This window comes from Lycium barbarum, chromosome 8 (genome assembly GCF_019175385.1).
Source record: "Lycium barbarum isolate Lr01 chromosome 8, ASM1917538v2, whole genome shotgun sequence".
NCBI classification, from domain to species: Eukaryota; Viridiplantae; Streptophyta; class Magnoliopsida; order Solanales; family Solanaceae; genus Lycium; species Lycium barbarum.
The window spans coordinates 77,377,537-77,392,977 of NC_083344.1; the positions used below are offsets into that span (position 1 = coordinate 77,377,537).

Genomic DNA, 15,441 nt, shown 5'->3' on the forward strand with positions numbered 1-15,441 from the left:
TTCTATTCTTAAGTCGTGATTCTCCATCCCCAACCCCAACCCCAACCACCTAGGTGGGATTGGATAGTACGTGGGATTGGATAGTACGTGTGCTCTCAAGTGAATACCCCATTGGGTGTCCTTGTCTCTTCGAATTTTAACAAATAAGGTCCCACAATATCTAGATTCTACGCTAAAGCTAAACAAGCCTATCATCACCTCTCTTTTCAGCCCACTTCAAAGAGTATTTTCCCTTTGTTTTATCTACCTCTTAACTTGTATAAATACCCTCCAAATCTCTCTCTCTTTCCAACAACTCAAACCCATTTCAAACGCAGCCTTGCATCATTAACCTTGCTAGTTCTAGCTTATATCTGAAAAAGAACACACACAAAAACACCCAAAAAAGAAGAAATGTCTGGAGTTTGGGTATTCAAGAATGGGGTTTTCCGCTTGGTAGAAAATGGATCAGGTGATCAAGCTCAAAGAAGAAGGAAGGTTTTGGTACACTTACCAAGTGGGCAAGTGGTGTCATCCTATTGTTCTCTTGAAAGAATTCTCAATGGTTTGGGATGGGAAAGGTACTATGGAGGTGACACTGAACTTTACCAATTCCACAAACATTCTTCCATCGACTTGATTTCACTTCCTAAGGATTTCGCCAAGTTCAACTCCATTCACATGTACGATATCGTCGTTAAAAACCCTAATGTTTTCCATGTCAGAGATGTTTAACTAAGTGTTTGAATTAACCATATTTCGTTTAGATGTCATCTTCAATTTGTATAGGAAAGCTAGCTAGGGTTAGTTTTTTTTTTTTTTTTCTTCCTTCTTGTTGTGGGGGTTGGTTACTTCGTGTGTGCTTTTGCATTAGTTGCCATGCCATCGTTGGCGATGAGTGAAATGTTAAAAATGACTTCTATATGTAGTTTAAGTTCATTTGGTTATGTTTTTAGGGTTAAGGAAATACTTCTCAAATGGTTGTGGAATAAAGGTAAGTTTTGTGTCTCTGCTTTCTCCCTTCATATTTGTAATGGTTTCGGCAAGTATGTATGCCTTTTGATGGATTTGCTGAATATATATAAAAATCCCATTTCTTAAAGCACTTCATACAGTCATACTACCTCAATCTCAATATAAGTTTCTTAGTTTGACTCGATACAAAGTTTAAAAAATAAAAAAACTTTTGAATTTTGTGGTCCTAAATTAAAGATGTGTGTAATGTACTAAAATGTGCTTTGAATCTTGTGGTTTTAAACTTGTCACATAGGAAGTTTACATGTCAACTTACTAAATGTAGAAAGAGACACTCTTTTTTATACAGATCAAAAAGGAAAGTAAGACACATAAATTGGGATGGACGGAATATATATTTCTCCAAAATTTTCAATAAAGAGAAAGTTAAATGAAAATAAAATATATATCTCATTTAATTGATTCATCTGGCTGTCACTTCTTCACCACCTAAGGAAATGACTGAGGAGAGGAAAGGATCCTATAGTTCAAGTATTAGAGCACCTGGCAACGAATTACGATGCATCCTAAAGGAAAATGATGATCAGAATAGCAAATAAAAGATTATGGATGATGTGGGTTTTTTTATCAAATAAACCAACAAAACAAACTCAATCTTTAGAAGAAAAATTCATTATAATATATGATAGTACTCCTTTCACTTCCTTATTCTTTTTCGTGGGGAATTAACAATAACCAAGATTGGTAAGGATTTCATGATATACAATCTGCCTTGGATCACAGAAGTAAGAGAAAAAAGGAAAATTATTTCATCACTTTGCAGATTTTTTTTAATGAAGCTTATACAGAGGGTCACTTGTTTGGGAGTTCAATGCATAGGTGGCTGAACAACAGCTTTGTGCTGAGGTTGGATAAGACATCCAATGATGAGTACAAGGTTGTCCCACGATAGAATTGCTTTTTGTATTAATGGGAATAAATAGATATTTAATAGTGCTCCGTGGTAGTTCAGTAATGTGTTACAACGCATTAATTACTATTACACATATTGCCTAATTTGCGAGCACTAGAGAAACTATTAAAAGTCTGCTAAGGATGGATAGCCCGGTACACAAAGCATCTCGTGTTAGCAGAGTCCGAGAAAGGGCTGCACCTCAAAAGGTATGATGTAGACAACCCTACCCTAATCCAAGCATTAATTAGGAGTAGCGTTGAGTCCAAGGAAAATTGAACCCATATAGATTACAGGAGGAAAGCTTTACAGGGCGCCTCTAATTTGCCGCGGAACCAACAACCGTTTTAAAAGGGCAGCCCGGTGCATAAAGCATCCCACGTTAGTAGGGTATGAGGAAGGACCGCACCCCAAGGAATGTGTATAGACAACAAACTATCAAAAGTCTGCTACGATTAAAATATTTCTATTCTAGCTCCTTCTTTGACGAAGAGATTCGCAATTCGGTTTTGCTCTCAGTAGCTATATACTTTATCTCTGGATATCCTATCCTTTGCATCAATGACTTTCATTCACATTTTATTGGGCGAAATTCATACAACACAGCTGTACCAGTACCGATAAGCCACGTGACTTAAAGGATAAGTCGAGGATGACTCAATATTGAGTGTCACCGCAAGAAAGGCCATTATACCGGAGGAACCGCTCAGTCCAGGAGACTGTTGGAATAGCTCCGAAGGAGAGCTCAACGGGCTGCCGTTACAGATTGGGTTAGATGTTATCTCCTGGTGTTATTAGGCTTAATGATCCTCTTTATTGCTCATTATTATTATCCAATTGATATTCATTATGGGCAGGGGCGTGATACATAAAATATGTGCCCCTAGCTTTTAGTATAAATAGGGATTGTAATTCCCATTGTAAGGACATGAAATTGAAGAGAATACATAACTCCCATATACAATTGCTCCATTTTAAAGCTCTTATCTATTTTGCTAAGCTATTTGTCACAAACTTGGCCAGAGGAACTAGCACCGGGTTCAACCGAGGCTCAGGCTATTCTTAACCTTGCTTTGCTTTATATCATTTTAGTCTGATTTACTTGCATACTGTACTAATTTATTGGTCATTTTTTATCCACGTGTTCTTGACCACAAACACAAATTCAACTGAACCATTTTCTAGGTAAACAATTTGACGCCCACCGTGGGGCCAGGAAAGTTGTGGTTGTCACTGTGACCATCATTTGTCTTACTAATTTTTCTTGAGTTTTGTGTTTTCCTAAGTATCCATTTCAGGTATGACAGGAGCAAACGACAATACGAATACTGGAAATAATTCGGAAAACATTCTGCTAGGTCCGGACGGCGTGCCCTTCCAAGTACCCTTAGATGGTTTGCATCCTTAAGATCCAAACGGGGATGCAACAGAGGGGGGAAGGACAGCCGCACCACCGAAGACGACCTTCCCACCAATAAGACTGGTGGTGAGGCAATGCAGATCCTAAGGGAGCGATATTACTCGATGAGGGAGGAGATGGATCAGATGAGACAAACCATTGCGTCCTGTCCGCAAGTCAGAGTCACGGTTCCCGGCGGAGTCCCCACAACTCCTACATGTGGAAACGTCGCCGCTGTAGGTAGCAGACGAACCATAGGAAGGAACGGAGATGCTTCCGGCAGTGAGTCCGCTCCTAATGACCCTTTCTAAGCCGAAGTCAAGCGATTCATGAAAGAAATCACTGGGAAAATAGATCAAACTTCCAAGGAGGCCAAGAGGAATGCCAAGGAGTTCCAAAGGTGTTTGAGTCAAATCCCTGGGGCTCTCCCGGTCATAAAAGGCCCTGATGTAAGGATGTATATTCAACGAGCGTACAAACCTGAAACCGTTCTGAAATTGATCCTAAAGAGGTTCAAAATGCCCGACATTCCAAAGTATGACGGAACGACGGATCAACATGCGTATATTATGGCTTACACAATGGCGATGAAAGGTAACGACCTGAAGGAGAAGGAGTTCGAGTCAGCCCTAACCAAAATATTCGTACTCGAGAGATCGCCTTGCATTCGGATCAACTCGAACGAAAGGTATACCTGGGCACGGGGCTGACCCCGGAACTCAGGGAGGTAATACTTAATTATTTGAGAGATAACAGTGATTGTTTTGCCTAGTCCCATAAAGATATGATAGGTATACCCTCGGACGTGGCAACACACAAGCTCGGGCTGGACCTTCGTTTTCCACTGGTGCGCCAGAAGAAACAGCCCATTGCCGAAGTCCGAAACAGGTTTGTCAAAGAAGAGGTATCTCGTTTGTTAAATATAAGATCTATTCGGAAAGCAAAATATCCGGACTGGTTGGCAAATGTAGTCGTAGTACCAAAAAAGGGAAATAAATCCAGAATGTGCATAGATTTTGAAGACCTAAATAAAATGTGTCCGAAGGATTCATTTTCGCTTTCGAGCATCGATCAAATGATCGATGCCATGGCCGGTCATGAAGTACTGAGTTTCCTCGATGCCTACGTCGGGTATAACAAAATAAGGATGCACCCGGAAGATCAAGAAAAAACTTCCTTCATCACCAATTTTGGTACTTATTGTTATAATGTAATGCCCTTTGTTTTGTAGAATGCTGGAGCCACTTACCAGAGGTTTGTAAACAAAATGTTTGAGCAACAGATAGGAAAAATAATGGAAATATATATTGATGATATGTTAGTTAAGATTCTCTGTACTGGGGACGATCTAAGTCACTTGCAGGAAACATTTGAGGTCCTGAGGCAGTATAACATAAAGCTGAATTAGAGAAATGTGCATTTGAAGTCGAGTCCAGAAAGTTCTTGGGCTTCCTTGTCTCTCAAAGAGGGATTGAAATAAACCTAAAGAAGATTAAGGACCTTCCAGATACGCTGGGGGATGTAAAAGCGGTGCAACTATTAACTGGCTGCGTAACCGCGATTAGCAGGTTTATATCCAGGTCTTCAAAGAAGTGCCATAAGTTCTTCTCTTTGCTAAAAAAGAAGAACGACTTTGAATGGACGCTAGAGTGTCAGCAACCACTTCGAGATTGCAAAGCATACCTATCTTTCCCTCTGCTCGTGTCGAAGTCGAAAGACGGTGAACTTTGTTGGCTTACTTGGCCGTCTCAGAGGTAGCGCTAAGTGTTGTCCTAGCACGAGAAGATCAAGGTATGCAATTTCCTATCTATGACGTAAGCAGAGTTATGTCAGGGGCCGAAACATGGTACCCTCTATTGGAAAGACTTTCCTTCGCACTAGTAATGGCTTCGCGAAAGCTCCGACCGTATTTACAATGCCACCCAATTGTTGTTGTGACTACGTTCCCTTTGAGGAATGTGCTTCACAAGCTCGAATAGTCAGGGTAGTTGGAAAAGTGGGCGGTCGAGTTAAGAGTGTTTGATATCAAATATAAACCCAATACTGCGATCAAATCTCAGGTCCTCACGGACTTTGTGGTAGATTTCAGTATGGGTGTAACTCCCCAAGCCGAAAAGAACGCTTCCTTGGTACCGGGGGCTGCTCCTAGAGTATGGATGCTCTATACCGATGGGGCATCCAACGTAAAAAGAACGAGGCTGGGTTTGGTCCTCCACACCCCAACAGGAGGAATCTTGAGGCAACCTATTAATAGTGTGCCTCTAACTAACAATGAAGCAGCGTACGAAGTTTTGATTACACGTCTCGAGCTAGCTCGGGGACTAGGTGCAGAAGTCATAGAGGCAAAGTGTGACTCCCTGTTAGTAGTAAATCAAGTGCACGGAGTGTTCGAGGCTAAAGAGGAGCGCATACAGTGATACCTTGTGAAGGTCCTAAAATTGCTTGCCCGGTTTCAAGAATGGCTGTGGTTCACGTGCCTAGAGAAGAGAATATAGAAGCAGACGCACTCGCCAATCTGGGTTTTTTAACGGAGTCATCAGGCTGAGGTTCTGAATTAGTGGTCTAATTACTACACTCGACATTGGACCAGACAGGGTATGATGAGATCAACTCTACAAGCCTGGTTTGGGACGGGAGGAATGAATTCCTAGACTATCTTAATCACGGGAAGTTACTAGAGGATCCGAAGACATCACGGGCTCTATGAGCTAAGGTAGCTCGGTATTGCGTCATGGATGCCTTGCTTCACCAGAGATGTTTCTTCGGTCCAATGGAGAGATGTATAGGTCCTGAATAGTACGATTATGTAATGCGAGAGGTCCATGAGGGAATTTGGGGCAATCATTCAGGCGCGGAATCACTTGTCAAGAAATTGCTCCAGGCCGGATATTATTGGCCTAGAATGGAGGAGGTTTCAAAGGCATTCGTCTGCAAATGCGATAAGTGTCAACGGTGTGCTCAAATGCTACATCAACCGGGTGAAAAGCTTCATCCGGTGATTTCCCCTAGGCCATTCATAAAATGGGGGAAAGACATCGTCCGACCCCTACTGGAAGGACCTGGCCAGGTGCGTTTCATACTGATGGTAATCGACTATTTCTCTAAATGGGTCGAAGCAGCAGCATATAAGAAGTTCTGGAGAAGGAGGTGATCGACTTCATTTGGTAGCACATAATTTTTCGGTTTGGCATCCCGAAGGAGATAACTTGTGATAATGGCCCACAATTCATTTGATCCAAGGTCACTAAATTCCTGGAGGATTTGAAAATCAAACGCATAACCTCTTCTCCATATCACCCAAGTCGGAATGGTCAGGCGGAATCAACAAACAAGACCGTCATCCAGAATTTGAAGAAAAAGCTAGAGGACGCCAAGGGAACCTGGCCGTCAAAGCTACCGAAGGTGCTTTGAGCTTATAGAACAACGGCAAAATCGAGCACCGGAGAAACTCCATTCTCCCTAATATATGGGGCGGAGGCCTTGATTACGGTAGAAGTAAGTACTCCCAGTCTAAGGTACGATCAGGCGCAAGATGAACCCAATTCGGAAGCAATGTTGGTGCACTTGGATTTACTAGAAGAACGCAGGGATCTGGCATATGTTCGGTCGGTCGCCCAACAAAAGCGGATAGAGCGTTACTTCAACCGTCGTGCTAACCTCCGGCATTTTAAGCTCGGGGACTTGGTACTTCGAAAGATGACGCACAAAACCCGAGATGCCAATGCTGGAAAGCTCGGTCCAAATTGGAAGGGTCTCTACAAGGTAACCGGCTTTACAGGCAAGGGATCTAACCAGCTTGAAGATGGAAACGGAAACAAGATCCCAAGCAATTGGAACGTTAGCCTCCTTAAAAAGTATTATGTCTGACCAGAGAAACCATTACCGGCGTTGTTACACTCTTTTTTCCTTCGTCCGATTTTGTTACACCCTGGAAATTTTTCGTTAACGTACAGAGAGTAGACTAACAAAGGGCACGAGGTATGTGATGTTTCGATAAGAAAGGAATACCATTCGATGATTTTAAATAAGATTTCAAAGGCGTTTAAGGTAGGAGACGAAAGTAGTCAAGGAAAGCAAGATATATGTTGTGTATCAGACGGAATGTATGAGTATCGAATTAATGATGGCTTAGTTATGTTTTGGAGAAGAGTTATAATATCCCTTAGATTGTTAATGAGGTGTTAAACAAGTATCACGAAGGTCCCACAAGGATTTGAAATCAAACGAAGTGACGAGAACCAAAATCAAAGAAGAGGTAGATTATACGACCGATTATACGGTCCGTAGAACCATCACAGTGAAGGTCCCTCACTGATGGGATTATACGGTCACTTATACGAACTGTATAAAATTATACGGACCGTATAATGTGCCGTCAAATTGACACAGAAAGGGATGGTTACTGGAGCAGTTTCACGGTCACTTATACGGACCGTATAAATTTATACGGACCGTATAAGTGTTCGTATAATGACATCGAGACAGATTTTTAATTTATAAAAGAATCTCCCAAGTTCATTTATTTCATTTCATTTTTCATTCTCCACAACTCAAGACTTCTCTAGAAACTTCCACACACTACATATACAAGAACCCAAGAGAAATTTATGATCAAGTTCATCAAACCACAAAAATCAAGTGTAAGAAACACATTACACTGCATCCAATCCAAGGAATATCAATGCAAGTGAACTAGGGTTTTGGTGAAAGAGAAATACTTCAACTCAAGGCTTGTTCCTACACAATCTAAGGTAAGTTTTATGGTATTTCTATGTTATTTAAGGTATGGAAAAGTTGAAACACTTAGATTGTGGAAGGGTATTGGAATTGGGTCATGAAAGTGGGAATACTGTAAATTTTGAGTAGTAGTTTGGAATGAATCATGAATATTGATAGGTTGAGATTGTAATCACGTTATGAATGGTGTTAAGAGTATGAGAGAAACATTAGATGAGAATGAATGTAACGTTGTATTATGATTATGACTATGAATGACCTTGAGAGGAAATTGTGGGGATTGTATAATGATGAATTAAAGTCATTGATGATGATATTATGAATGTTATTATTGACGTTTGGGAGTTGATAAATGATATGGAGAAAGTAGTAAAAATAAAGGAGATGCTGCTCAATTTTCTATAGCTTTAGTTCAAACACGCTTATGTTATTGATTATCTAATATGAGTTTGAACCCTCTTGAAGGCGACAACGTGAATATTGGAGAGGAATGTTCAAGTGATAGAGTAGCTAAACGAAAGAGGTATGTAAGGCTAATCCTTTCCTTCTAAGGCATGAATCTTCCTAATCTTTCCATGATCTCCCTACATAATGGAAATTACGAGTCCATGACTATAAGAAGCTACCTACGCACATGATAAAGAAAGGTGATACGACACGAGCATGACAATGATGATGATGATGATGACTATAAGTATAAAGAACCCTAGAGTAATGTAAGATGTCCATGAAGCTAATGATCCTAAGTATTGTGTCCTTGATGATTTTCCTTGTGCACACTCACCTTAAAATGCTAGTTCCTCTAACTTAAGACATGACGATTATGATCACTCCATAATGTAGTCGAGGGTTCACGAGCTTATGTCACCTCGACATAGCCATGATTACCTCCAAGTTCTAATGTAGGATTAATGATGAATGTATAATGATGTTAAGTTATGATAAGATTATGATATGCCTATGAGATGTGTAATAATGATGAGTTTATGATTGATTGTACGACGATATGATTCCAACGCGCCTAGTTGGCCGGGCATGTCACCGCGAAGGCAGGCTGCATTCGATTCCACCGTGCCTAATTGGTTGGGCATGTCACCGCTAATGCGGGCTGCTATGTTTACACAGAGCCTAGAGGGCCGGGCACGATCACCACTAGTGGGCGGCATATGATGGTTACCCGGACCCGGGTTAACGATGATGATTGATATGATATGATGATGTATGCGTTATGATGATACATGTACTATGATGTATATATATGATGTATGTATGAAATGTAACCACCCTTAAAAGTTACACAGGTTGTATCTTCATCTTATGAATTATGATTTCTCTATCATGTTCATTTCATTCGTGCCTTGCATACTCAGTACAATGTTCGTACTGACGTCCGTTTTCTTTGGACGCTGTTTTCATGCCCACAGGTAGACAGGGTGGTGATCCAGACTTGTAGAGTTATCTAGTAGAGGCTCGTAGATGCGCATGTGTGGGTAGTATGGTCTCACGATGTTACTATTATATATGTATTATTATCTTGACAGCCGAAGGGAGTATGTATATACAAGTAATTATGTTTCCAAATGAAAAAATGTTTCCTATGATTTGGGTATTATATTACTGAATGTACGCCTAATGAGTATGATAAGTAATAGAATGAGTGGTGCTCGGTGGATAGCCCCGGGTACCCGTCACGGCCCTTAGTCGGGTCGTGACAAAAGTGTTATCAGAGCATTTCAGTCCTAGGAAGTGTCTGCGAGCCGTGTCTAGTAGAGTCTTGTTTATGGTATGTTGCTCGCCACACTAATAAATAGGAGGCTACAGGGCATTTAGGAAAAATGACCATCTTTCATCTTATGAGATCGTGCGATAGAGTTGTGTTATAAGATTATCTCCTCCTAAATAGTGTGCTATGATTTTAGAAATGCCGCCAAAGGGAAAAGCTACAGCCGCCCAGAAGGGCAAGACTACGATGAAAAAGTAGGCAGAAAGAGAGCCGCCAATGAATGTAGAAGAGGGCAAGTCACATAATGAGGCCCCATCTAATACTTCCTCCACCCCGCCCAATGTAGAAGAACAAGGAGGAGCTTCAGCTCCAGTTCCTCCACCGGTTGCTTCGGGTCAACAAGTGACCGAGGCTATCCATCTATTGACCCAATTAGTTGCCGCCCAGGCACAACAGCAGAATGCGGTTCCAAGTGATCGGGCAGCTAGTACCGGGGCCCGTGATTTCATGAGTTTGAATCCTCCGAAATTTTTCGGGTCGAAGCCGAATGAAGACCCGTAATGTTTTATTGATGAAATGTTGAGGACGTTAAAGATTATCCATGCCTCCGAAACTGAATCTGTGGAGTTGGCATCTTATAGACTCCGAGATGTGGCGGTATTGTGGTACAATAATTGGCTATCGTCAAGAAAAGAGGATGCACCTCCTCCCGTTTGGCAAGAATTTGTAGATGCCTTCATCCGCCATTATTTGGCACCCGAGGTCCGTCGAGCTAGAGCGGATAGGTTCTTAAATCTAAAACAAGGAAATATGAGTGCCCGGGAGTATAACCTTCAATTTAATTCATTGGCTAGATATGTCCCGACTATGGTGGCCGACATGGGAGATAGAGTGCACCGATTTGTGAGTGGCCTAGGGCCACATTTGTTCAAGGATTGTTTGACGGCTTCGTTGCAAGATGGGATGGATATTTCTCGTATTCAAGCTCATACCCAGAATCTAGAAGGACAACAACATCCGCAAAGGGGTGATCGTGATATTGACAAAAGGCAAAGCAAGAGGGCCAGATCTATGGGGGTAGGTAGTGATTATAGAGGGGGATCAAGGAAGACCTATTCCAGACAATCAGGCCAGTCGGTGACTAGTGCGCCTCCACGATTTGCATATAGGAGATTTGATCGCTCCTTTCCTTCAGGACAGGGTCAGAGTTCGAGAGCTTCGGGTTCTCAGTTTGGGGGTGATCCTAGCCAGAAGAGACCACCAGTGCCGCGATATAGTCAGTGCAGTAAATTACATTCAGGGCTATGTCGCCAGGGCACAGATGCTTGCTATGTTTGTGGGAAGACTGGGCACTTGATGCGAGATTGTCCCTCGAGGTATGGTAGAGGTGGGGTTCAACCCACAGGATCAGCAGCTAGTTCCTTCTCAGGGCGCCCGGTAGGGCAGACTCCCCATATTTCAGCAGGTCGAGGTAGAGGCAGAGGGGGAGCATCTACTTCAGGTGCCACTCAGCCCCGTATGTATGCTTTAGCTGGACGACAGGACCTTGAGTCCTCCCTAGATGTGGTTACAGGTACATTATCAGTATTTTCCTATGATGTGTATGCATTGATAGATCCGGGTTCTACCCTATCCTATATTACTCTGTATGTTGCTGGTCGTATTGGGGTGAAACCTGAGCCAATAAAACCTTTTGAGGTATCTACTCCGATTGGTGATCCCGTGATAGCTAGCCAAGTGTATAAAAATTGTATAATTGCGATATGTGACCGCCAGACTAAAGCTGATTTAATTGAGCTGGAAATGTTAGATTTCAATGATTATGCGTATGGATTGGTTGGCCTCATGATATTCTAATGTTGACTGCTGAATAAAAGTAGTTCGATTTCAATTTCCAGGAGAGCCCGTGTTTGAATGGAAGGGTAATACAGCCTCCCCAAAAGGTAGGTTTATTTCCTACCTTAAGGGGAGAAAGATGATAGCTAAGGGCTATATTTATCACTTAGTCCGAGTTCATGATACCGAAGCAAAGTCGTCAACCTTCCATTCCGTTCCAGTAGTGAATGAATTTCCGGATGTATTTCCAGATGAACTTCCAGGCCTTCCTCCGGAAAGGGAGATTGATTTCGCTATTGATGTGTTGCCGGACACCAAGCCTATTTTCATTCCTCCTTATCGGATGGCTCCGGCAGAATTGAAAGAGCTAAAGGTACAGTTGAAAGATTTGCTTGAGAAAGGGTTTATTAGACCCAGCTCATCACCGTAGGGAGCACCAGTCCTATTCGTGAGAAAGAAAGATGGTTCCCTACGAATGTGTATCGATTATAGGTAGTTGAAAAAGGTGACGATAAAGAACAGATATCCTCTTCCAAGAATTGATGACTTATTTGATCAACTACAGGGTGCCAAGTGGTTTTCAAAAATAGACTTGAGGTCAGGTTATCACCAAGTGAGAGTTAGAGAAAAAGATATTCCCAAAACAACTTTCAGAACGAGATATGGCCATTATGAGTTCCGAGTGATGTTGTTTGGGTTAACCAATGCTCTGGCAGTGTTCATGAATTTGATGAATAATGTATTCAGGCCTCTCTTGAATTTATTCGTAATAGTGTTCATTGACGACATTCTGGTATACTCTCGCACAGAATCAGAACATGCAGATCATTTATGAATTGTTCTTGGCATTCTTCGAACTCGAGAATTGTATGCAAAATTTTCAAAGTGCGAGTTTTGGTTGAATTCTGTGACATTTTTGGGTCACGTTATTTCAGATGCTGGCATTAGAGTTGATACTCAGAAAATTGAAGCTGTGAAGACTTGGCCAAGGCCTACGACCCCTACTGAAGTTCGTAGTTTTCTGGGATTGGCAAGGTACTATAGAAGGTTCGTAGAAGGGTTTTCGTCCATTTCGGCCCCATTGACGAAGCTAACCTAAAAGTCAGCTAAGTTTCAGTGGAATGATGCTTGTGAATGTAGCTTCCAAGAGTTGAAGGACAAATTAACTTCAGCCCCAGTCTTGACACTCCTAGAAGGGCCAGATGGCTATGTTGTATATTGTGACGCTTCCGGTGTTGGGTTAGGATGTGTGTTAATGCAGCATGGTAGAATAATTTCTTATGCTTTGAGGAAGCTGCGGAAACATGAAAAGAACTACCCAACCCATCATCTTGAATTGGCTGCAGTTATTCACGCGTTAAAGATGTGGAGACATTACTTGTATGGTGTGCATGTTGATATCTATACAGATCACAAGAGCCTTCAGTACATTTTCAAACAGAAGGAGTTGAATCTGCGGCAGAGGCGGTGGTTAGAATTATTGAAAGACTATGATGTGAGCATCTTATACCACCCCGGAAAAGCAAATGTAGTAGCTGATGCGCTTAGCCGCCGATCAACGGTTATCCTATGTGAAGTTCCTCCAGAAAAGTAAGAGACGATTCATGAGCTTTACCAGTTAGGTAATCTTGGAGTACGTTTAATTGATTCTGGTGGTGCAGGAATCGGTATTAATGATCCCACAGTTTCGCCCCTGAATATGGAAGTGAAAGAGCGTCAGTATGAAGACCCTCATTTATGCCATTACAGAGACACATTTCATGAAAGAGAGGAGTCTCCATTTGAAATTTCCGTGGATGGAATTCTTAGATACCGCGGCAGGCTATGTGTTTCGAACGTTGCAGAATTGCGCCGTCGAATTCTAGAAGAAGCTCATTATTCTCGGTATTCTATTCACCCAGGTGCAACGAAGATGTATCATGATCTCAGGCTCATATATTGGTGGGATGGCATGAAGAGAGACATAGCAGAATTTGTAGCTCAATGTCCAAATTGCCAGCAGGTGAAAATCGAACATCAAAAGCCAGGAGGATTATTACAAGCAATGGAAATCCCTACTTGAAAATGGGAAGTGATCAATATGGATTTTATTGTGGGGTTACCTCGTTCCCGAGGCAAGCATGATTCTATATGGGTGATTGTGTACAGATTGACGAAAGTAGCTCATTTTCTTCCAGTCAGAACCACGTACTTAGCAGAAGATTATACGAGGTTGTATCTCAAAGAAATTATGCGACTCCATGGTATTCCAATATCCATTATCACAGAGAGGAGCGCAATTTACAGCCAAGTTCTGGAAATCTTTCCAAGAAGGTCTAGGTACTCAAATAAAGCTTAGCATGCCATTTCATTCGCAAACTGATGGGCAAGCCGAACGTACTATCCAGACCTTGGAAGATATGCTACGGGCATGTGTACTAGATTTATATGGTATCTGGGATGACCACTTACCTCTAATCGAGTTTGCATACGACAATAACTACCATTCTAGTATTCAAATGGCTCCGTATGAAGCTTTATATGGAAGGAAGTTTAGATCCCCGATTGGATGGTTTGAAATAGGAGAAGTACAGTTAATAGGCCCTGAGTTGATTCAGCAAGCAGTAGAAAAAGTTAAAGTGATCCGGGATCAATTGTTGACAGCCCAAATTCGCTAGAAATCTTATGCGGACAACCGCCAGCGAGACCTATAATTTTAAGTTGATGATTGGGTATTCTTAAAGGTGTCACCAATGAAAGGTTTGATGAGATTCGGTAAGAAAGGAAAGTTAAGTCCTCGATACATTGGACCCTATAAGATTATCCGCAAAGTGGGTCAAGCAGCTTATGGGTTGGACTTGCCTCCAGAACTTGAATCAGTTCATTCAGTTCTCCATGTCTCCATGCTCCGCAAGTGTGTTGGAGATCCTACGAGGATTGTTCCAATAGATGATGTTAAAGTGACAGAAAAGCTAGTCTATGAAGAGGTGCCCATTGCCATATTAGACAGGCAAGTACGGAGACTGCGAAATAAGGAAGTGGCCTCAGTTAAAGTCTTATGGCGAAATGACAACCGAGAGGAAATGACTTGGGAAGCGGAAGAGAGTATGAAATCAAAATACCCGCATTTATTTCAGCCCCCAGAAGAGATCCACGATGAAACACCAAGATTATGAGGTATGTATGTTTTCTATTTATGCATATGGGTCGTGTGTGGCCAACTTATGTTGTTATTGTGTTGTGGTCCTGTAAGGCAATGTTATTATGGGTTGTTGTGACAGTATGGTAGTTCAATATTATAGGGGAAACTATGGTGAAATTTTCGTAGAATTCCCGAGTGCTTAACATTCGAGGACGAATGTTCCAAAAAGGGGGGAAGAATGTTACACTCCGGAAATTTTTCGTTAACGTACAGTGAGTAGACTAACAAAGGGCACGATGTATGCGATGTTTCGATAAGAAAGGAATACCATTCGATGATTTTAAATAAGATTTCAAAGACGTTTAAGGTAGGAGACGAAAGTAGACAAGGAAAGCAAGATATATGTTGCGTACCGGACAAATGTATGAGTATCGAATTAATGATGGCTTAGTTATGTTGTGGAGAAGAGTTATAATATCCCTTAGATTGTTAACGAGGTGTTAAACAAGTATCACGAAGGTCCCACGAGGATTTGAAATCAAACGAAGTGACGAGAACCAAAATCAGAAAAGAGGTGGATTATACGACCGATTATACGGTCCGTATAATGGTCCGTAGAACCATCACAGTGAAGGTCCCTCACTGATGGGATTATACGGTCACTTATACGGACCGTATAATGTGTCGTCAAATTGACACAGAAAGGGATGGTTACTGGA

The 15,441-nt window shown here is 41.7% G+C and overlaps 1 protein-coding gene across 1 annotated transcript; it reads left to right on the forward strand.

Annotated features, from left to right (window-relative positions):
- The first annotated feature begins 307 nt into the window (after positions 1–307).
- On the forward strand, positions 308–1,086 carry LOC132605107 (flowering-promoting factor 1). The gene has a single exon (XM_060318372.1). The coding sequence runs from the start codon at positions 394–396 to the stop codon at positions 712–714; it is 321 nt and encodes a 106-aa protein (XP_060174355.1). The 5' UTR covers positions 308–393; the 3' UTR covers positions 715–1,086.
- The last annotated feature ends 14,355 nt before the right edge of the window (positions 1,087–15,441 follow it).